At 54.1% G+C, this 22,533-nt stretch overlaps 1 protein-coding gene and 2 long non-coding RNA genes across 3 annotated transcripts; all 3 read left to right on the top strand.

Moving 5' to 3' along the window:
* Positions 1-1,066: 1,066 nt before the first annotated feature.
* On the top strand, positions 1,067-12,037 carry LOC117436439 (hydrocephalus-inducing protein homolog; the record flags this gene model as incomplete). Its single annotated transcript, XM_034064493.1, has 8 exons — positions 1,067-1,108; positions 4,347-4,567; positions 6,232-6,351; positions 6,961-7,095; positions 7,644-7,843; positions 9,595-9,719; positions 10,287-10,488; positions 11,980-12,037. Coding segments are annotated over exons 2-8 (1,047 nt in total), but the record flags the coding sequence as incomplete, so codon positions are not given.
* An 87-nt stretch (positions 12,038-12,124) lies between these two features.
* Positions 12,125-16,349, top strand: LOC117436529 (uncharacterized). Its single transcript, XR_004549865.1, has 3 exons — positions 12,125-12,151; positions 15,149-15,248; positions 16,330-16,349. It is a non-coding gene; the product is annotated as an uncharacterized lncRNA (long non-coding RNA).
* Positions 16,350-17,840: 1,491 nt separating this feature from the next.
* LOC117436527 (uncharacterized) lies at positions 17,841-19,494 on the top strand. The gene is made up of 3 exons (XR_004549863.1): positions 17,841-17,978; positions 18,807-18,984; positions 19,471-19,494. It is a non-coding gene; the product is annotated as an uncharacterized lncRNA (long non-coding RNA).
* Positions 19,495-22,533: the final 3,039 nt, after the last annotated feature.

The raw sequence follows: 22,533 nt of genomic DNA, 5'->3' as shown, positions 1-22,533 counted from the left end.
CTGCAGGGAGCTGCCCCAGCTGCCTGTCAGCAGCAAGAGATGGGCCTGTCCCTGCAGTGCTTCCCAAGTGATAAATAACCCAAGCTGCTCCTTTCACAGCTTCTGAAGAGCCTGTGGGGCTTCGTAGGTGCTGGGGTTGTGGCCGGTGCTCCTGTGGGCTCAGGTTGAAAGGCACGTCACGGGCTGGGCTTGTCCCCTCCCTGTGTCTCCTGGTCTGATCTTTCTCTCCCTTGCTTCAAATCACAGACCCACGTGCCGGTGTTTGAAGGTGCCCCACAGGAGAAGTAGTAGCCCTGCTGTGGATGACCAGCTTGCTGCAAAGGCAGGAGCCCAGGAGCCCAGTCCTGCTGCAAATGGAGCTGCCACGGGATGTCTGAAGCTGCAGATGCCAACCAAGCTGTGGTGGAGCAGGTAAAGCACGTGAGGGCTGTTGTTTGTCTTGCTCAGGAGAAGGTGGAGGGAAGGAGCGCTTGTGGCAGCTGGTGTGGTCCTTGGAGCTGACCATGGGAGGATCCTGCTGGGCTGTGGGTGCTCGGGTGTAAGCATGGTTTGAAATGTGTGTGATGGCAGGAAGTAAAGAGCTGCCATGTGCTCAGGCTCTGAAGGAAGCTCTGTATCTTGGGGGAGGAGAGGAGGAGCCTGTACTCCCTAGGCTGTGGTGTGTCTTGGTGCTGGGTGGCCTGGAGAACGCCCTGGCAGGAGGGAGAGAAGAGCTGTGTGTGAGGGAAGAGAGACTGAGCCCTGCTCTGGCTGCGTGACTTTGACTAAGCCCTGATCCTGCAGTGTGGGTACTGTAGGATGTTTCTGTCCTCAGTATCGTGGTGACTTTGATGGTTTTTAGCTGCCAGTGGAGACATGAGGCCAAGGCAGTTAGGATTAAGGCAGTGTCAGCCCCAGGAATGACTGTTGAACCATTCTGTAGCTGCTGCACAGTTATCAGTGCCCCTGACATCTGTCCCCTTTCCTGTTTAACCTGAGATGTGGTGCCAGTACCTTGCTGAATTGGGCCCGAACCTCCATCCAGAATGCGCCATCTTTCTGTGCCCTGTCTCCAGGCAGTCACAGCCTCGGTTGCTGCCCTGCTCGTGTCAGAGATTGCCCCTGAGCTGTGAGTAACTTCTTGAATGTTCTGAAATTTGCAGCAAGGCAGCTGCTGGGTTAAATGGTTTCACAGTGTGAAGGGAGCAGAAGAGCAAGGAGGCATCACACTTGTTGGGCCCAAGTTACTTCTGTTTTGTTTTAAAAAGTGATGGAGGGAAAACAATTCCTCAGTTCAGATTTGACTGCACAGCTGATGTCAGGGTCTCCAAACTGGGGTATTTGAAATGCTGTCTGGATTTAGGAAAGGAGGAGAGAAGCCTTTGCTTGAGCTCTCCAGTTTTCACCTGGATTCGTGGCTGGACATGATGCGGGACATGTTTTGGAGTGTTTCCACAGGCTGGCTGCCTGGAGAGCCAGTTAGCACTTGGGGCTCATTTCCTCCCTGGCTGGTTTGTAAACCCCCAGATGCTGAGTGTTGGTTTCAAAGTGAGGGCTCCACGTTCCCCACCAAGCAGACGTGAGGATTTGCTTTGCCTGTGGCCGAGAGTCTCATGGGAAGATTTTGTTTCTGGCAAAGGCTGTGCTGAAAACATGTGAGGCTCCTGGCAGCTGAGATGCCCCAGGAAGCTGGGTGGCCTTGGCTGGTGCGTGTGCCCGTGTGCGCAGGCTGAATGGGTACAAAGTGATGGATGGGTGCTCAGCAGGGACAGCAAGAGGGGTCACCCCAAAGGCAGCCTGGCCATGGGCCTGGTGTGAGTGGGCTCCTCCTGGGCCAGCAAAATAGGAATTAAATGGTTGCTTTGTAGTCAGTGTGGAAGCTTTTTTCTTTACTCCTGCAGCAGGGAAATGATTGGCTCATGTGCAGTGTATAAACCAATTTATCTGCCGCTCACGGAGCGTGAACAACTGGTGCTGTAAGGTGCACTTTAATGGTGCTGCAGCCCTTCAGTGCGGGGCAGACATTGAAGGCGTAGGGGGGCTGCAGGGATCTGCAAGGCTGTAACTTTAGCAAGGCCCTGCAGTGGCCGTGGAAGCCAGCAGAGGAGAGACAAGGCGGCCGACAGTGATAGCGAGAGAGCTCAAGGCAGGAAGCAGCAGGGTCTCCACTCCAGCCTGGAGCTGGAGAAAAACCCAGAGCCACAAGTGGTGGTGGCCTTGGTGTGGAAGTGGTGCGGGAGGGTGAGCACGTTCTTTCCGGGGCGTGTGGACCTCTCCTATTGTGACATAGAGGGAGCTGCTGCTGCTCAATGCACTGAGGCAGGAGCAGGCTTGAGCTACTGTCAGGCTCTGAGCTCTGCTTCGTGGAGGCGCTGGTGAAACCCTGCCCTAGCTGGCAAAGCCAGAGCGTTGAGGAGAGGGGCTGGGCAGCTCAGGTGCCAGCCCTGTCCTTTGGTGCCCAGGTTCCCCTGGCTGTTGGCAGCCCAGCAGCAGTTCCCTGCTGTGCTGGTGGGCAGCATCCCCACCGAGGCGGCTCCTGTCCCTCCAGCTGCCCACAGGTGCCGAGCAGTGCGAGGGCATTGGGGAGCCAAGGCCCTGCAGGGAGGAATCCTCCAGTAGAAGCGTGAATCACCCGTGCTGAGGTAGCGTCTGGCCCTGGGCAGGGAGGAGGCAGCTCCGTTGGCAGCAGGGATGGGGCAGTTGTGTGATAGCCGCAGGATTTAAACACCCCTGGGCTAAGAGCAGGGCTGGGCAGGTAGAAGGGCTTGAAGGGGCTGTGGAACTGCCGTGCGGCTTGCAGCGATGGTAGAGACTTGGAGCTAGGCTGTAGGTCCTGCAGCAAAGGGAGCCTTGTCTGTGTGAGGTGGGGAGCAGGGAGCCCCGGGGTGGTGGGCTGGAGGGGTGCTGTGTCCTGGGTGCTGGTTTGTGCTGCCCCTGCAGGGAGATGTGCCCGATTGCTCCGTTGTGCTCCTTTCCTGCTGCTCTGGGAGGCTGGTCCCTGCGGGCTCTGGGGCTGGGGAAGAGCCTTGCTCCAGGGCTCAGGGGAAGCTGCTGGGCTGGCCGGGCTGTGGAGGTTGGAAGCCCTCTGGAAATAAGCGTTGTGGGGGTGACGACAGGATTCGTTTCAAGTGAAGTGAAATCACAGTTTGGAGAATTGGGACGAATGAGGCAGTTAAGAGCCGGTAATAAACCCTGAAATCAGATGAATGTTGGATCATCCCCATGAGGTTTCTCCCCTGACAAGCAGTTCTTTCCAGCTTTAAAGGCCAGCTCTTGCTGCAGCAGGTCCTCCTGAGCAGAGGCAGTGCAGAGCTCTGGTGTTTGTTGCAAGAACAAAAGGAACCGGTAGCCTTGTTTCCTGAAGCTGCCAAGGGCCCAGCACCACAAACACCGTTTGTGCCGTGCTGTAGCTGTCTTGGGCGTAAAGGCATGAAGTGATTGCCTTGCGTGCAGGGTGTGGGGGAGAGTCGAGGGGCAGGGAATGGCCATCTTTGCCTAGATGCTGCCTTGCTGTGTAGAGCAAGTGCACACAACAGAGGTGCTGTGGAACACAGGGAAGCAGGAGGGAATATCCTCCTGGATTTTCCTTAGATCTGAGCTAATTGCTCCTGTGCCTTTGATGGTTTCCTCCTTCTTTCCTGCTGTGGCAGCCTGGAATGGCTGTAGGGAGCCTCGAGTTTGGGTGTTACCAAGTGACAATGAGGGCATCCTTCTGCATGGAGAAGTGCTCTTGGGCAGTGGGGTGGTTTCCTGGCTGGAAGGAGCCGTTTTTGCGAGCTAATCTTTGTAACTTCAAGCAGGCAAAGTAGCCTTGAGAAACTCTGGTTCTTAACCAGAGTCTTGAGCTCTGTGCTGAGTTAGTTAGAAACATGAGCAGGCTCCTTGCAGGAAGGGTGAGAAGTGCCAGCAGCCCCTGGTGTGTCTCCGTGGCTAGTGGGACTGCACCCAGAGCAAAAGGCTGTTTTGGCTCAGGGGCTGTCTGTTGTGGGGTTTTACGTCTATGAATGGAGCCTAAATGTGGTCTAATGATGAGTGAGGGTGGGGAGGCCATCCCTGCGTTCTGCACTTAGGAAGGATGCCAGAGGCTGGAGACACAGCTGTGTCCTTTGGGTGTGCCAGGAATGGCGAGGCCCTGGCACAGATTGCCCAGAGAAGCTGTGGCTGCCCCATCCCTGGCAGTGTTCAAGGCCAGGTCGGATGGGCCTTGGAGCAAGCTGCTCTAGTGGAAGGTGTCTGTGGCCATGGCAGGGGGTTGGGAGTGGGTGAGTTTTAAGGGCCCTTCCCTAAGGTTGTGGGTTCCAGGCTTCCATGGGTGTGGGGCTTTAAGGTTCTGGGGTTGTGGATTGTCCAATTGTTGCTTCTTCCAGGTGAGCTCTGCGACATGGCCAGTGGCAAGACCCCCCGGCCCATGAGGTCCTCCAGAAGGGCGGATGGATTCCAGAGCAGAGTGGTAGCATCTCGTAATCCCAAGCTGGTCAGAGAGGCAGAAGAGTCTCTCAGCAGCAAGCAAAGGCTGGCGAGGCCTCGGGAGATGCGGCGGCCCCGGACTGCCCAGCTTCGGGACATGGGTGAAGTCTCCCGTCAAAAGGTAGCCTTTCCCTGGCCTTTTCCTTGCTGTTTGACGTGCTATTTGAAGAGGGCACGTGCTTGTGGCTGATTTGCCTCCAGCTCACCCAAGCAGCTTGATGATTAGGTCCTGTTGTCATTTCCAACTGGTGGTAGTGGAGTTCTTTCTGCTGGGGGAAAGGCAAAACGTGTGTTTGCAGTGAGCCATTGAAGTCCTGATCTGCAGGAAGCCAATGGAACCTGTGCTGCAGTTGGTGGGTTTTGCTGGAGTTGAGCTACCATCGCTAAAGCACGCTACTGGGGGTAGGGCTGGGGCAGGACACAAGGGCAGGAGCTGCTGTTTCTCATCCTGCTGTTCAAAGAGCCACCTCTGGCTTTGGTGTAGTCAACTGCCACGTGCTTGGGGTCACAGGACTCCCTCAGTGGTGGCAGTAGTGGCCTTTGAAGGCTGAGGGCCTGTGGCAATTACTTAAGCTGTAAGAAACCCAATCGCGTCAATGCATGAATGGGTTGGAAGAAGGCGTGGGAGCCTTCCAGGGTGTTTGAGTTTTCAGGCTGCTGGATAGCCGGGAATCGCCCTGGGCAGAGGAGAGTGGATGCGCTTTCCCTGGATCAGTGCTCTCTTAGATGGATGTTTAAAGCTGCTTTTCTTGCAGGACTGCTCAGTGTAACAGCCAGTCCAGGTGGGTGGACGACTGAGGTTGGCTGTTGAGCAGAGTGTTGCCAGCAAGTGAGCTGTAGCACATCAGTTCAGGGTTGCCCCAGACAGCACACGAGGTGGGAACACGTAAGACGGGTGCCCAAATAACTGGCAGTGCTACAGCTTCTGGCCTCAGCCTGACCGTGGCTTTTGTGGAGCAGCGGGAGACCTGCCTGTGTGTCTCGAGTGGCAGCAGTGCAGCTGGGAGAGGGGAGACCAAGCAGGGAGGAATTATCTCCAAGTAAAGCCTCTGCTGGGTCAGCATTTGTTCTTTGTGTGTACTTTTCAGAGCTGCTTCTGCAGTGCTGTTAAATAAACCAGCAGTAATAGAATCCAGTGAAGCAGCAACTTTAAAGCTCCTGGGGAGAGGGGATACGAATTGCAGCCTAGCTCAGGTTGCCCAGTAATGCTGGGGAAAGAGCTGAACTTCATCCCCATCCAGCATTCACCTCATTTATCTGTTTCCCAACTGCCCTGTTACTTTCTTGTTGGCCTTTCCTCCCTGGTACTGGTGTCTTCCGCCTGGTTTCTCGGCTCTCCATCAAAAAAAGATATGTGGGATGTGTGGGACTCAGTGTCGCTGTCCCAGAGGGAAGTTCACCTGCAACTTGTTTCCTGTGGAGGCTCATGGAAACTGCTGGGTTTTGCTTGCTCCCCGAATGCTGGTGGCTGTTCCAGCAAGTGTCTGGAGTTGAGCGAGCAGCTTAGCAGAGGGCTCTGCTGGAGGTGAGCGTTGCTTTGCCTGTTGGAGAAGGCAACCTGAAGAAAGAGCCTCCAAAAGAGCTTCTTAGCTTGAGGCTGCTCAACATGGTCCAGAACCCTTTGCTGAGCTGAGAGCAGAGGTGGGTGAGCTGCCATCTCCTAGCGTGAGCTGGGCAGATGTAGTCACCAAGAGACTGTATTTACTGGAGATGAGTGTGGGCTCTTCCTTCGTTAATCTTTCTCCCAGCAGCTGAAGCTCTCTCTGCTCTGTCTTGCATCTGCAGTTCTCAGCCGTTGAGCGGGACCAGAGGTCGTTCCAGCCTTTCCCATCCGAGGTGGTGTTTGAGAACTACATTCCCCACCAGTTCTACATAGCGTCGCTAGCTCTGAGGAACAAAGACAGGGTAAGTGCTGGGCTGTGGAGGTTGAGCACTGGGCTGGAGGAGGAGAGCAGTGGAATTCACATGGTGTGCAGCAGAGCAAGTTCCCTGCTGCAGGGCAGCGCATGCAGAATAAAATGTCTCACCAGCGTTATTCTGCAAGATGGGGGAAATGTTCCCATGCTGGGGATTCTGGTTTTGGCCGTGCACTGGTGGTATCTACCCAAAGGAGCTCTTTGAGCCAGCATGCTTCCCCTTGAAAGCCCTGGACTGATGGGATTGTCGAGGGCTGTGCAGTTCTTGCCTGCTGTCATGCTTTACCTCGAGTGTGCACCGTGTCCTGGTGGCTCTTTGGTCAGTCTTGGTTTCTGGCAGGCCATGTTTTCCTCTCTCAGCCTGTTCAGCCACCTGTGTGCAAGTGCCTGTCAAAGCACAGGGAAGAGCAGTGGAAAGAGGCTAGCTTAGCAGGAGCAGTTAAAGGGGATTCAAGTCCAGCCTTGTGTGTTCCGTGCGTGTACCTTCAGAGCTAAAAGTGTTTTGGGAAGGTGGTAAGGAGGCTGTCACGTGGCCTGTCCTGGTCCCTTCTCAAGTTTCCCCAAGTGACAAAATCATAGTTGTGTGTCTTTCGTGCAGGTTCCTCGTCTGCTGAACGTCATCCTGGGGAACTCTCCTTACTTTGAGTTGATCAGCCCGAGTGATGAGGACTATAAGGTAGCCCCGGGCACGTCTTCAACCTACCGCATCCTTTTCCAACCTGATGAGAACAAGGTGAGAGGGGAAGTCCCGAGAGATGATGCCTTGAGGGGAGGTGAACCTGCAGGGCTGGATTCCAAAGCAGGCATCTGGTGTGGGTTTTGAAGAAGTGTCCTGGGTTCAGTGGGGTTGCACTGGATCTAGACCTGGGGGAGACTCTTTGCTGTGCTGAAGGTTGTGCTCCCATAGGCTGGAGGCTCTTGCCTGTTTCAGGCTCTTTTGTCCTTCAGTGGTGGAATATTTAATGGAATGTCTGTTGGCTTGAGGGCTGAGAGTCTGCTGCCTATGCATGGCCTTTTACTCATCTTGTGTTTGCTGCTTAAATGTAGTTGAATAGTCTGTCCTATCCTCAAGCAGCATGCCTCTAGAAAGGTACAGAGGATCTGCCCCATGGTCCCTGGCTGCCCCTGCTTGTGAAATAATCTGTAATGAAAGGCCATGAAGGTAAAAAGTGCGAGTACATTATCGAATGCTACTGTGAGAGTCACAGACACCAGCAGCAGTTCTTCTGGCACAGGCATGGTGCTAAAGGCACTGTGCTGAGCTTGTTTCTTTCCCTGCAGGATTATTTTGAGGAGCTTATCATCATCACAGAGAGGGAGAAGTTCTTTGTGCCTATCCGAGCCATAGGTGCCCGAGCCAGCCTGGACTTCCCTGAGCAGCTGAACTTCTCTGAGTGTCCAGTCAGGTTCAGCACCCAGAAGACTCTGCTGGTGCGCAACGTGGGGAAGCGGGAGGCTTGCTACAGCATCACCACTCTGAGGTAAAGGAGCTCATCTCTTGTGCAAAACGCTGTTGTGTGCTCATGGAGTTGTAAACAGTGAGAAAAAGGAGGCAGAGCATCTGAGGTGCTGGACATGGGCAGGACACGTGGGGTTTGCCATTGCTTACGGTGTTTTGAGAAAGCTCTGCAAGCAAGTTTTACAGTGCAGTGTTGTCTGCAAGGCAGCATCTTGCAGATCTGATGCTGTTGGATTGGAAGAGCCAAGGTAGGAAGGCAGCTGGAGTGCTGCAGAAGGTGCTGTGTGGCAGAGGACAGCTCGAGGGGCTCAGGTCATGGAGCCCAAAGGCAGCATCAAGAAATGGGCAAGCAATGAGCTGGTGAGAGGCACTGAGGAGTTGATCAGCAGCTATGTCTATATTAGCAAGCAGAGATCATAGATGAAAGCAATTGCTCTGGAGGCCCTGGCAATAAGAGTGTGTGGTCTAGGGCCTTTGTTTTCCCGTGGGCTTGGTCTGGTGCCTGGGACCAAATATGCCTAAGCAGAACGAGCTCTGAAGTGGAGAGGAGCAGGTGGTGGCTTCAGAAGTGGACTACCGGAAAGCTAAGGAGAGCGCAGGTGAAAGATGCTCCAAGTGCCTGGTGCATTTGCAAAGGGCTGGGGGCCTTTTCTCCTGGAGCTGTCTCTCTCCCACATTTCCTGGAGAGGGCTCAAGTAGCTGAGTAGCTGGTTTGCACCCTTGTGGTCACAAATAACCTTCTGAAATGGTTCCATACCACTAGGAACCAAGTACACCCGGTCTCTGGAGGCCACAAGGTCACGGTAGTCTGGTGGTCCCGTCATCCAATGCCTGAGGTGAACTGTGTTGCAGACAGCCTGTCCTGTTCCTGTTGGTCTCAGAAGCCAGTCACTGGTTTTCCAGTTTGCTGCACCGGAGAGGGGAATGTGTTTGTGACACTGCATCCGCAAGGCAGGCGGTTCAGTTGGCTGGGAGTTGAGAGTTGCTTGGTCCCAGAGGTCTCAGCGCAGGAGCTGAGGTTAAGAACGCACCAAAGACCTGCTGCGTCTCAGTTGGTGCACCTGAGCTGCTTCAGTTTCTTCTCCAGGAAACGGGATTCAGAAGACTTTCAACTTGTCTCCTGTGAAACACGAGGGTCTGAGAGGAGCTTCTGCCAAAGGCTGGCAAGGCTGTTTAAGCAGGCTTCTAGGGTGCTCTTTAAGCAGGCTGCTGCTTTTCCCTGTGGAGCTCCATGGGCAGGAACTTGTAAATCACTGTACAGTTTCCTTCTGGGATTTCCAGGCCTAGTTGTCACCACCACAATAAGTACCCAGTGAAGTCTAGCATCTATTTGCAATGCACTTGCCAACTACTCTATTGGGTGACAGAGCATGTGTTGAGAGCTCCTTGACAAGGGTTTTAAGAGTTCCCGAACTTCAGCAATGAACTATTTCAGTCCCGATTTGCAATAAAGAAATGGGAAGCATTACAAAAGTTTAGGTGAGCTACACAAAAACCGTAGAATTGTGAGTAACTGGATGGCAGAGGTGAAGAGCTGAGAACTGTGTGCAGAGGATGGGGGGCTGAGGTCATGTTATACCACGGGATCCTCTGCAGGGTTCTTCTGCATGGGATTCTTCAGCAGGGAGAGTCACCCGCTCTGTTTCTGATCCTGGATGCTCTGGTTTTCTTGTACCGCCTGTGGTTTGCTTGCTCCTTGCTTGCACAAGAGAGCTGAAGTGAACTAGACTGCAAAGTTAACGGAGGACCCAGATCTCTCTCTTTGTGTTGCAGCCCTTTCTCTGTGGATCCCTCCATTGGGACTCTTGGCGTTGGAGAAGCAATGCAAGTCACGGTGGAATTTCACCCACCAAAGACGGGTGTTTATACAAGTCCCATGATTGTTCACTATGACACAGGTAAGTGCTTGGTGCACCCTCGGTGTGTCCTTCCAAAGAGAGCAGTGTCTGCCATCATCGTCTGATGGCTTCATTGTCCTGTTGAATCCCTTCTGCAAGACTCCTTCACGCTGGGTAGAGCAAAGCTTCCATGCTGGCTGCCAGATATTGCTGTGCTGGAATATTTCAGCCTGTAACAAGGCAGCAGATCTTCCTAAGCACAGTGCACAGGGGGTGATGGGGAATATTCTGGGTGCTCCGTTGGGGAAGAAGGCATAGCAAGGAGCCTGGTTGAAAAGGAGATGGCTTTTAATGTGCAAGAGAGCTGTCTGAAGAGCCTGCAACTTGTCCCATAGAGCTCTCCTGACTGGTCATTGCTTTTCATCCCGATGTGTTGTGTTACAGTTCCTGGCATCCTCATGCCATCTCATGTGCAGCTGTCAGGATACGATAAATGTCCTGATCTGGGGAACTGCTGATGCAGCTCAGAACTGCAGCTCTTTCTCCTGTTGCCTGCAGATTGCCCCGTTCCTTGTACTTCCATCAGCAAGTGAGATGAGCCAAGACTTTGCCTTTGCTTTGTTCCAGGTGAAGATGTTCACAAAAGCCTCTGTGGAACAGCTGTAAATGCCGACATCAGGCTTGACAAGAGCTCCTTGACAGTTGAGAAGACTTCCCTCACGCTGTCAAAGCAAAGTTCCCTGGTCATCCACAACCAGAGTGGCATCACGGCCCACTTCCAGTGGAAGCGTTTTGTTGATGAGGAAGAGGAGGAGCGGCAGAAGCTGAGGTTTGTTTGAGAGATTCCTCCCAGCAAGATAGATGCCCCAGGGGAAAACTAACACACAGCCTCAGAGGGCTCTTGGGGCTTTTGAAGGGATTAGGGCAGACAGAGCCATGCACAGCGTGGAGCTTAACCCTTGCCATTCCAGTCCCACCCGTGCTACAGCTGAGGATGATGTTTTGGGGAGAGAAGGTTGATTGCAATCACTGGCTTGCCTCAGAGGGCAAATTCATGTTTGGGAGCCGCAAACTATTGAGTTCAGAGCTGCGTGCACTGCAGAGGGTCCATGAGGCTGAGGCAGGTGTCAGCACTCGGTACCTGGGACTGCACTGAGCAGTAGCACTGAAGAGCTGCAGGTGGCACAACTCTTATGATACTCAAGCAGTTTCTTTGCTAAGGTGTCAGGCTCCTTTTCCAGCCACACGCAGGATACAGTGCTCGGTTGGCCCAGAAGGTGGAGGCCGTCCTGCTGTAGGCTGGGGAATTGCCTTCCAGTGTCCTGGTTTCTGGCCCAAGGAGGTGTTTCTGGCCTTGCTCCTCGGCTGGGCAGATGTGGAGGGGGAGGGCTGTGCAGGGAAGGGGGGGCAGCCAGGACTTGGAAGTGCTTTTGGGCTTCAGCAACCTGTGTCATCCTGGTGGTGAGAGATGGGGCAGGTTCTTCCAAGGGTGCCTCTGGTGAAGCTTTGAAATTGCCATTTCAAGCAGCAGAGAAACACTGACAGCCTGGGGGGATGAACTGGAAATGAGACTTAAAAGCTTCTGTGACTTGGGGAATCCTTGTGCAACTTTTCAGGCTCCCAGTAAGGAGCAACCACTGTGCAGCACTGCTCCCCTCTCATCTCCCGCTTGTGATCTCTAACCACTAGAATGATTTCTGCTGCAACCAGCAATAAAGGCAGAGGTTAACTGCATTGCAGCTCTGCAGAGGAGACCAAAATGAGGGAAAAGATGAGGTGGTTCAAGGCTCAGCATAGGGTTTGCATTCAGAGATGCTGACTTCTTTCCTGGGTGATGCTGGGCAAAGTCCCTTCCTCTCTTGGCACCTCTGTTTTCATGCACAGAAACCCGTTTGTGTCACTGAAGTGGTGGGATGCCAAACCCATTGGTTTGCTTTGGAAGTGCACCAGGATCCTCTGGCGCAAGGCAGTGCAGATACTGTCTTCTCATCCCTGTGGGTGCAAAAGGGAAGGGGAAAAGTGTGCTGCTGGTAACGTGCAGCTGAAACCTGGTTGCTTCTCCCCTCCCAGTGCAGGAGGCTTTTTCTTGAGGGCTGCCAGCTTTAAGAAACCTCTGGTGAGCTTGTCAGTGAAGAGTAAAACTCGTTGCTGTGCTGGGAATAATGGGATCCATGGGGGAGCCTGTGTCTCAGGGTCAGCCCCGTGCTGAGCTGCTGCTCTTCCTCACCAAGTGCTTTGCTGCTCGTGCACGGACACGACAGGCTCTGCAAATCTGCTGCTTCTTCAATGATCTCCTTGGTTCGTCTCTCCCATGGCACAGGCTGCAGAGGCAGGAAGAGGACAAGCTGGTTGATGTTCCTAAGGAGCACGGCGTGGTCCCCCCTCTCAGAGAACACCCTTCCCTTCCCATCTGCACCTCTCAGAGCCAGGGGACAGAGGTGCAGGGAGACTCCATGCCTTTCTGCAGTGATATTTTCACCATTGTGCCCATGGTAAGTGATGGCTGAGAACCTCCCTTCCTGCTCCTCGTCCTTCTCCTCTCTGAATGAGGTCCCTTGGCAGATCCCACGTCAGCTGCTCCATGTGCCAAGAGAGGAGACATCAGGTTTCTGGTGAGGCTGGGGGCGCTTGTTGCAGAAAGCATTTCTGAGCAGCAGCAAGAGCCGACCCCAGGCTGGGCTCTGCTGCAAGGGCTGTGACTCAAGGGCACTTCATGAGTGTCCTCACAGTGTTCAGAGGTATCAGTTATTCTCTGTAAGGACACATTTCCACGTAGCGCATGGGGGTGAAGAAAGGCCACTGGTGCACTGTTAGTTCACATCCTGACCTGCAGAATGAAATGATCTCCTGTGGAAAGGAGTCCAAATTGAGCCCAAGTTTAATCGGGGGGACAGCAATCCATTCCTAAAACCTGGATGTATACCACATCTGAGTGTCCCTTCCAGTGCCGTCTGTGAGCCTGGACACGAGGCTGGCAGGTTTAAACAAGCTTTTTGAGTTCTACTGCAGATAGGTAGAGAAAACTGCTCACTTTCCTGGTGATGCAAGCAAAACCCCCATGTCCTTCAATCAGCCAGAGCTGTTGCTGTGGGTATTCACATGGTCTGAGCTGAAGAATGGCTGCTGTCTGAGCAGTGCAACATCCCTTCTCATCTTGGAGTGAAGCCTGGAATAATCCCAACCTCTTCTTTCTTTTCCAGTGGGTGAAACTAGTTTATGTTTTGATTTTGTTTTTGAGGAAGGGGCTGCTGTTCTCTTCTTGCTTGCTCCTGCAGCACATGTAAGGCTGAGAGCCACCAGTGCCAGCACAAGTGCGGTCTCACAGCACTGTAGCTGGCAGCAGCACGATGCGAGCAAGAGACTGTGTCAGAGCAGCAGGGATATTGGGGAGAGTGGGAGCTGCTGAGCTGAGCCTTCAGAGCATCCTGTGGTGTGTGTGAGCTGGTTCTGGAGTGTGCCCCAGGGCTCCTGCTTCATTCCAGTTGCTGTGTCTCCACAATGAGCTTAAGCTGCTCTTGAGCTCCTGAGGTGCATTAAGGGGAGGTCTGGAATTGTGGCTGAGTCCTGTCCACATCAAGATGCGATGATGCAGAGACGTGAAGTGTAGCTTGGCCCCAAGCTGTGAGTGGAAACCTTTCCTAAATGGCCGTGTTCCTGTTAGATGGTTTGCTGTAGGGCTGAATCAAAGCAGGCTCCTGCAGGAGTCTCTCCCCTGCTGTCTTGTGCAGCGTTATCAGTCTCTTGATTTCCATGAATTCCATTCTTTGTGGAACAATCCTTTTCCCATGGAGAGTCTTGCTCTTGAGCCTGTTAAGTGTTGGGTCAGTTCTCTTGGGATGGAGGCTATGAATGCAAGGCTCCAGTGGGGGTGCTGTATCAGGATTGTTCCTAAGAGCTGTGCTGATCCCTAGAAAAGGAGAGGCTTTAGTGCTAGCCCATAAACTTGTTCCTCAGGTGCCTTAGAGAAGTCTAATCTGGCAGTGCCTTGGGACCCAGCAGCATCTTGGATGTATGGAGATGTGTCCCTTGTGATGATCGTAGTGCCTCACTGGATGGCTTTGTGGTGCTTGGTGGCCAGCAAGGCATCATCCCTGGCAAGGGGGTGTGTGTGCTGCACCCTCCTCTGATTAGCTTGTAAGGGAAGCAATGGCACGTGCCCAAAGCTCTAAGCTCCCTCCTGCACTAGTTAAAGAGTGTGTAGAGAATGATGCCAGCAGTCAGTGTGGTCTCGGTATGGAGCAAATCATGCCCCCAGGGCCTTGGGCACTCGCAGTAACCCTGCCGGGCTCTCCTTTGCACTCCTCAGTGTTTGAGATGCACCTTTGCAGTGTTCTCCAGGTTCTTGCTGAAGCTGTACTTTTTGGTGCAGTGGCAGCTCAGCATTGTGATGTTGAGTTTGGGTTATCTGGGGCCAGTATCAACTGCAGAGTCAGACAGATGCCTTGAGGCACTGAGGCAGCTCCAGCTGCCCTGGCTAGAGGAATGGGGATGCAGGAATGGGAGGAGGCCGGGGCAGCAAGGGCTTTGTGTCATGGGCAGTGTCTCCTGTCCCACATGGGGACTTTGTGCAGGTTTTGAGAAGAATCCAAGTGACTTTACTCTTTCAGACTTTTGCAGTTACTGGCGGTTGGTGTTTGAAAGGGTTCTTCTCTGCCTGTCCTTGCCCGTGTTCTCCTGACTCAGAGCAGGTTGTGCATCAGGGAACTACTTGCAGCTGCAGGCCAATAACTTCCCATGTTGTAGCTCTTTAATTTTTGTGGGGCTGTCCTCTAAGCTGTCAGTGCTGTGTCAGTGGCAGAACCGTAGCTAGTAAATACTGATGCTGCAGGAGTGCTGGAGGCTCCAGTCAGTTCAAGGCTCTTCTGGACAGATTCCTGAGAATAGCCAAGAGCAGAGTGGAATCAGAGCCTGGCTGTGCTGATAGAAAAATGACTCTGTTCTTTTTATCTGCTTCCATCAACTCAATATTGAATTCCTGTAGAGCGTTATTACAGTTGCCAGAGGTGTAGCTACTTACGTCAAGTGTATTTGTAATGCTAGGGGCTGAAGGGCTGTACGAGGTGCCTTTGCTTCAGGCAGTTGGAGGAAGTGAGAGCCTATAGAAACCAGGGATGCCTGCTGAAATGTGTGACAAGGCTTCCTGGGCCTGAGCACCAGTGCCAGGATCCTGTGGGAGAGCAGCAGAGAGAGAAGACCCTGAGGAAGCAGCAGACAGTTGCAGAAACTGGTAGCGTGGCCCCGACTTAAATCCCTGAGCCAGAGCTCAGTCTCTTCTGAGGGTAACAAAAGCCCCTTCCGGGTGCCAGTAAAGGCGAGGGACTTTGGAAGGTGTTTCTGCAGCTGCTTCCAAGCTCTCCTCTAAATTCTGTTGACAGGTGTTGCTTGCTCCTTGCTCTTTGCTGATGCTCTAAATAAAGGCTTACAGGGCTGTAGTGGCAACAAGAATGTGCTGTTTGAAGATAAATGCTTTGCTGTCACTTCTGTTTCAGGAGGGAGATATCTTGCCAAATTCTTCACTTGAAATCAAGGTGATCTTTAAGCCCAAAGAAGCCAGAGTCTACCAAGAGGCAGCCTACTGTGACATCTCAGGTACAGCTCCTTCCTCCTGCTCCTGTTCCCACCGAGGAGGTACAAACACTCTTCCAGCCCACTGGGATCTCGTGTATCTCTGGAGGGCTCAAGAGGACAGTGCTGGCACATGCTGCTGTCCCTGCGGTTCCCAGTGGTCTCCTGTCCGAGGCCAGGGCTCAGGATGCCTGGCTCTGGCTTCCTGACCCCAGAAGAGACAAAGCAGTGAAGGAATAAGCTTTCCTGGCACGGGTTTGCCAGCATTTGCAACACACACAGCTTTAATGAAGGTGCATGAGGAGCCTGTAGACCATTTACCTCCAAGATGAGTCTTGGTTGCGTGGTTCTCTCCTCCTCCTGGTGCTGCTCGCCTTGTGTGCAGAGTAGAATGGGATGGCAGTGAGATCTCGTCCAAAATTTGAGCCAGGATTCAGGCTTCAGTGGCTGAGAGCAGCTTTCAGACTGAAGATCTTGTGCTCTGTCATCTCTAGCAAATCTGAGGGAAAGAAGCCACCCTGGAGTTTGGCTGTAAGCCTTGAGGTCTCGGTTGCCTTTGCACCAAGGGATGTGCATGTTAGCAGTACATGTCTGACTTATGTGATCTGCTCAGTGAGAGGGCTGGTTTTCCAGGGCTGGAGGGATGAGACAAGGGGTGATGGGTTTGAGCTTAAACAGGGGAGATTTAGTTTAGATATCCAGAAGAAATTGTTTGCTGTGAGAGTGGTGAGGCACTGGAACAGGCTGCCCAAGGAAGTTGCTCCGTCCCTGGCAATGTTCAAGTTCAGGCTGGATGGGACTTGGAGCAGCCTGGTCTAGTGGAAGGTGTCGCTGTCCATGGCAGGGGGCTGGAAGTGGATGATCTTGAGGTCCTTTCCAACGCAAACCATTCTGTGGTTCTCTGAGACACCATCCCAGGGGGTTGGTTAGAAATGAGAAACCAGCCCCAAGGCTGATCTCCTGAGGGACGAGATGGGTCCCGTATCTTCTCCTGGAGCATCTGGAGGTGGTTCCATGCAGGCCAGGGACCGGCAGCAGCACTGAGACAACCTGGAAAGTGCCGGGTAGCAGAAGGAATTGCGCTCACAGAGATTTCCCTCCACAGGCTGTGAGACCAGGCTGCCCCTGTGCATCAGTGGGGAAGGCGTCGGGCCCCAGGTGGAACTCAGCTGCGACCAGCTGAGCGTCGGGAAGGTGTTTGTTGGCTCAAGCCACAGCTACGGGGTGAGCAGGACGGGTGGCAGGGCATGGGGTGGATCCGGATGGCTCGTGGGCAGCAGTGAGCCTGGTGGAGGTGTTGGATGGGTCTGAATCAGGTTGGTGGTGCTGAGCAGGTCCTTGCCACTGCAGGTCAAGTGGAGTGCTCTGTGTCAGGGGAATAAGGCCAGAGTGGCTCTGTTTGTGTGAAGTTATCCCTGCTTTGCATGAAAAAGCCCTGAGGCAGAACTTGTCCTGTTGTATTTGGCAGCAGCGCTCAGCATCTTCTGCCTTTTACAGATGTTAATTGCTAAAGTAGAAAAGAAGTGAGGCTTCAGTAAGTAAAGAGGATTCTTCATGTATTTCCATGTTGCTTTCTTGCTGCTGCTGCAGGTGCTCCTGCTCAACAGAGGAGTTCCTGAGGCTCCCTTCAGCGTGGTGTATCCGGAGAGAGCTCTGGACTCCTGCTACGAGGTGGCTCTGCGTGGGGAGGCCGCAGGCATCAGCTACGTCCTGGACACCACCGAGATCGACTGCGGGCTGCAGGTACCGCACGCTGCTCTTGTCAGAGCTCCTTGTCTCCAGCCATGACCGGTGGGCTGCTGCCCCCCCGGGTCGAGGGCTCTTCCCCCTTCCCAGCTGCTTTGCTGGCTCTGTGGCTCGGAAGTCCAGTGTTTGGGTGATAGCTCCAAGCTGGTGTTTAATGGCCATCTCCAGCCCAGCCCAAAGCTGGGAATCCCTCCTCTTGGAGGGAACTACCGCTGCCTCCTGGGACAGGCAGGATCCCAGTGGTGATCTCCAGAGGGATGTGTCCCTCAGATGTCCATCCGCTGATGGGCTCCTAAAGCCAGAGGTGCAAGGAGGTGCTCTCTTTTAATGCTCCTGATTCATCAGCCAAGGAGGCAGCTGATTTGGGCTTGCAGTCACTGTAGCTGGATAGAATGTCCCAGAATAACCCTCACTGTACTTCTTTCCAGTTACAACCCCACAGCTGTTTCCAGCTATTGGCCATGTGTGTGTTGCCCTGTCCATCTCCCTTTTGGCTTGTATTTTGCCCACAAATACTTGTGTGCAGGAGCCTGTTCTCCTTAAATGCCTCAGTGCCTCCTCCTGTGTTTCAGCTCGCTGTTGGGTGACACCTTCAAGTGCAGAGGGCTTGTGTCCCCTACTTGGTTTCTTCCTGATCTTTCCATGGTTGTAATTGCACCTCTGCCACAAATACCTGTTGCTGTGTAGGGCTCAGAGGTACCCTGCAGTCGCGGGTTGTCCGGGTTAACCCAGAGAGCCCAGTGCCCATCTCTCCTGTGCGCTCCCTGCTTCTGGGCTGTGTTCCTTTGCTTTCGACCCAATGGAAGAGGAATGAAATTGTGAGCAGCAGACGTGTGCCTGTAACTTCCTGCTCTTCTGTCCTCTCCTCAGGTGTTTAACAAAGTCTCGGAAGCAGCAGTGACCCTGCAGAACAGTGGGAAGCTGGGATTTGCCTTTGTGGTGCTGAGCCCCGGCACAGGCACTGCAGCCAGCCCTCTGCCTGGCGTGCCCCTGGTCGTGCCCAGCATGGTGAGTAGCACAAGGGCTTCACCCGGCCTGTGTCAGGCTGCCCAGGAGAGAGTTTTGGGGGAAAATAGGGGGAATGAGCACACAACCCCCGTCCAAAACCAGGCAGGAGAGACGGGGCTGTGAGCGATTGCTGCAGAGGCAGAGGAGGTGCATCGAGCACAATCCTAATGGAGCCCCTGACTGGCCTTGGCCGCCGCTGGCTCTGCTGTCCTACAGCAACCAGCAGTGGGAGGCACGATGGTTGCGGGAGCTCTTTGGAGCTGAGTGCTGAGCTCTCTGGTTGTGCCATCACTGGAGCATCACTCCATCCCAGTTGTCATCCTGCCTGGGTGTCTTAGAGCTGGAGCAGTGTTCCTGCCTTGGTGCCCTTCTGCAATGGGAAGAGGAAGCAAAGGGCCGAGTGGCTTCCACCTTCCTCAGTGCTTGTCCACCTGAGGGATGACACGCTGATGTCCTCTCCTGCAAGCTGCTGCCAGGAGGTGCTGGCCCTGCTGGAAGCGCAGGCCCTTCGGTGCTCTTCCAGAGCAGCTGGTGAAAGAGCTTTGGTTTGTTGTGCCTGGCTCTGGCTAGCAGAGGGTAAACCCTGTCAGCAGAAGAGCTGTGCTCATGCTGAGCAGAGGGCAGCCTTGCGAGGCCTCTGAAGGACATACTGCATCTTGGTGTAGGAGACTCGGGCGTTTGGGTACAAGAAAGCTGGAGGTGGTGATGTCTGATGTTTCCTTATGTATGAGAAGCTGTCTTGTGTCCTCAGCGTGTCTGTTGTGTGAGCCATCCCTCCACTGAGTCCTCTTTGGTACACTACCTCCCTCCCTCTTCTGTGCCCTGCAGGGTTACATTGAACCTGGCAAGCAGCAAGTGCTGAAAGTCTATTACCTGCCAGGAGTGCCTGGAGTCTTCTGCAGGGCTTTCCAGATCCAAGTGGGTCACCTGGAGCCAGCAAAAATCTGCCTGAAAGGAGAAGGGACCTTTCCCAGGATCCACTTGGACCTGCCCAGGAACATCAAAGGTGAGCACTGCCTGTCTGCTCGCCAGGAAGGTCACCTGGCTTTCCCCCATGCCATATGCCCATAGGGCAGCTCACAGGCACCTCCGCCAGGCCTGGAGGTTTCAGGGCTGTCAGGCAAACTCAGCCCTCTGGTTGCTTCCTTGGTCTCTGGCAGACGAGCCCGTGTGGCTTTGCCGCAGGAACCATCCTGCACAGCTTGCCAGCGTATGGCAGAGGTCTGGGAAGACGAGGGCTGGGCAGAAAAGCACAGGGAAGCTGCAAGAGAGGCTGGCAGGGATTTTGACAGGGTTGGGTTTGCATCACGTTGTGGGGCTGAGATGCTCCTGTGTGGTGAGAAAGACGGCTGGGGGTGAGAAGCAGCAGGATCGCCTTTCTCTCCATTGCTGGAGCAGTTTGTGTCTGTCTGCATGTTGGGGGAATGGGGCTTCCCGTCTTCCATGGGATTTGTGCTGCCCCACTGCTATTGGTGGTGTTCTGTGCTTTCAGGCAACGCCAAATATGAGAAGATCCTGCAAAAGGCCCAAGAAAAGCTGGACAAAGGCAGCCAGAGAGACGAGGCCATTGCTCTGGGGGAGGCTGTGGCAGCCGAGCCCTGCATGGACGACTCGGGCACCGTGGTGAGTAGAGCTGCTGCCCTGTCCCACACATGCCACCCTCCTGCGTGTCACTGGAGCCCCTGCGCCCCACGGCCCTGTGCCCAGGGCTCTGCTGGCACTGGGTGCCTCCCTGCACAGCCCTGGCCACGGACTGTGTCAGCTCAGCATGCCCCATGGGCTGCCCACCTCTGGGAGTTGTCCCTCCTGGAGATGCACCAGCTCCTGACTACCCCAGGGAGATGCTAAGGGCTGTGCTCAAGCAGTTGGGTTTATGGTGCTCTGAAGGACATTCACGTCGGTGCTGGGGGTTTTGTTGCTCACCGGCCAAGCCCTGCCAGCTTTACAGCATGCAAAGCAGCAGCCTGAATGCACCCTGAGGCTGTGCTGTGTTCTGGATCTCCGAGAGGCTCCAGCTCTCTCATGGTTCCCTTTCCAGGAGAGCTTTTGTCCAAGCTGCTTTGGCACTAACTGGGGGCAGGGACATACTTGGAGCTTTGGAAGGTTTCTGGCTTGTCTGTCCATCTGTCCAGATCAGCTTTGATAACTGGGCAGGGAGAGACACTGGAGTTCATTTCTTTGGAGCTATGATCCTGCCTGAGAGAGCAGGAAGTGTCCCAGACACTGAGCAGTGAGACAGAATGACTCCATCGCCTCTCTCAACAAGAGCAGGGTGGGATCCTCCACCTGAGACAAGCTTGTGCCTTGGGAAGGAGCTTTGCTAAGCAGCCCCTGTCTTTACTTTCCTCAGTGGGATGCTCAGCTGCAGATGCAGATGGAGGAGATGCTGATGGAGGAACATGCCGTGGAGCAGCAGAAAGCTCTCAGCTCCCGTCCCCCAGAGGACACTGCCTTTCACCAGCGTGTACATCGGAGGCTTCTCAAGTTAGTAGGGAGTCCTGTAGCCTGTGTGCAGGGGCCCCGAGGGTAACAGCCAGCAGTGCAGGCCTGCTCCTGAGAGCTCCTTGTGTCTCAGAGCTGGGAACAGCTGCGGACTTCAGAAGGGGCCTGATGCTGAGAGCTATGATGTGCTCCCTGTGGGCAGGTCGGTGTCCTCGCTTGCACAGTGCTCCCCTGATCTCTGGAGGTGCTCCCCTCCCCACAGTTGCTGGGTTCTGTTCTCAGAGCTGAGGGGTGCAGACGAGCAAGCCCTTGCAGACAGCACAGGCACCACCCCTGCTGACCAGCTCTGAAAGGGGCATCTCAAAGCTGGCATCTTTGTGCCAAGAAACAGACCCCACTATGCAGGAAGAGCAGGGAATGGTCCAGATCCCTTATGCACTTTTCCAAGTGGGATTGTCTGCAAAGGCCTCTGCAAGGAAATGCTATGACAAGGTCCTGAAGCAGTTTCAGGCTTGGGCTGGACACCAGCTTAGCAGTTTGATTGAGACCAGTGGAGATGCAGTGGACTTCTCCGCAATGGCTTTTTGCAGCATAGGAACTGTGTCCAGTACCCACTTTAAAGTCACTCGAAGATCCCATTGGTGGCTGATAAATCCTAAGCCCTGCACTCCCCATGACTTAGCCAAGTGTTATTACTGGGTGCTCAGACCTTGGGTTTCCTGGGCTTGGCTTGAGCTTTCAGAGCAGTGAATACAGAATTATCCACTCCATTTGCTTCTCCAGCCCACGCCATGCTGGGGTTTACAGAGTGTCCTTACTCCTCCTTTCAGAGCTGAGCTGCCCGAATACATCCTGGACCTTGGCTATGTTGTTCCTGGTGACATCCACACACACATGGTGAAGATCACCAACACTGGGCACTTCCCTGCATCTTTCCGTGTCGATGGATATGTCCTGTATAACACAGGTAACCCATGGTGGAGAGGCTTCACAGGGGCTTGAAGGAGCTATCTCTGACACATCAGCTGAAGCCATTGGACATGGGGAGATTTGAGTACTTCCTTGGACAGCTTTTTCCTCCTTAGTACCCCCATGCTGGGTGCCCTGTTCAAGAGCCTGACTTCTGGCGAGCAGTGCCCAGAGACCTGCTCTGCCTGTGGCTGCCCTAAAATCTGATTGCAGGGGCCAGAAGGGCTGATCACCTTGATCGCCTCTCAGCATCTTCTGCTCTTGGCTCCCGTGAGCATCATCCCAGTTTCTTTGTGCACTCTGAGGGTTTATGTTGCAAACAGATGGACCCTCTGTGGTTCAGAAGTGCTTTGTTTAGAGTTCATAGTGCCAGAGCACTTCTGCTCAGCCTTTATTAACCGGCCTGTGGGATCCTCTGCTCTATGGAAACAGGCTTCCCAAAGAGGCCTTGAGGTAAGGCTGCAGCTCCAGCACATGGTGACTGCTGTCTCTGCGGGGTGGCCAGTCGTCTCTTCTAAGCCGCTGTCAGGGAACACCCCAGCATTTGGTATCTTAGGTGGCAATTCTCCTTTGGAGAGGTCTATGCATCCTTCCCTGAGATGCCTGATGAAGGAATTGCTGGAGTTCCTCAAGCAATGTGATTTCCTTTTACTATGTAACCCCTGGATTCTGGTTGTGAAAGTCCTTTTGCTTTGGGCAGTGCCAGAGGGAGAAGAGCAGCTTCTCTGGAGATGCAAAGGGGTCTTTCAGAGAGCTGCCAGCCAGGACACCCCTGTGGCCTTACCGTGCTTCTGAGCCATTTCCTGTTGCTTGCATATCTCAGCTGCTTTATTTTGCTGTGTTCAGGCTTCAGCGTGTGCCTGGAGTGTGTGAAGCACCTGCCCTCCTGTGAGAGCAAGACATTTGAAGTGTGCTTCGACCCACAAAGTGCCAACGTGCCCCTGGGAAAAGTGGATGTGCTCCTGCCCATCAAGGTACTCCAGCTTCTGGGGCAGGCAGCAGGTTGGGCACAGCAGTGAGTATCGGGTGGGCTCTCAACTGGATGCTCTGTCCTTCTCTAGGTCAGAGGAGGCCCCACATTCCAGGTCCGCCTCCGTGCCATGGTGGCTGAGCCGTCCCTCTGCGTGTCCAGGGACAGGCTGGA

This window comes from Melopsittacus undulatus, chromosome 7 (genome assembly GCF_012275295.1).
Source record: "Melopsittacus undulatus isolate bMelUnd1 chromosome 7, bMelUnd1.mat.Z, whole genome shotgun sequence".
In the NCBI taxonomy this organism is placed as follows: domain Eukaryota; kingdom Metazoa; phylum Chordata; class Aves; order Psittaciformes; family Psittaculidae; genus Melopsittacus; species Melopsittacus undulatus.
Note: the sequence above shows the minus strand (reverse complement) of the source record. Positions and strands in the feature narration are given on the sequence as shown.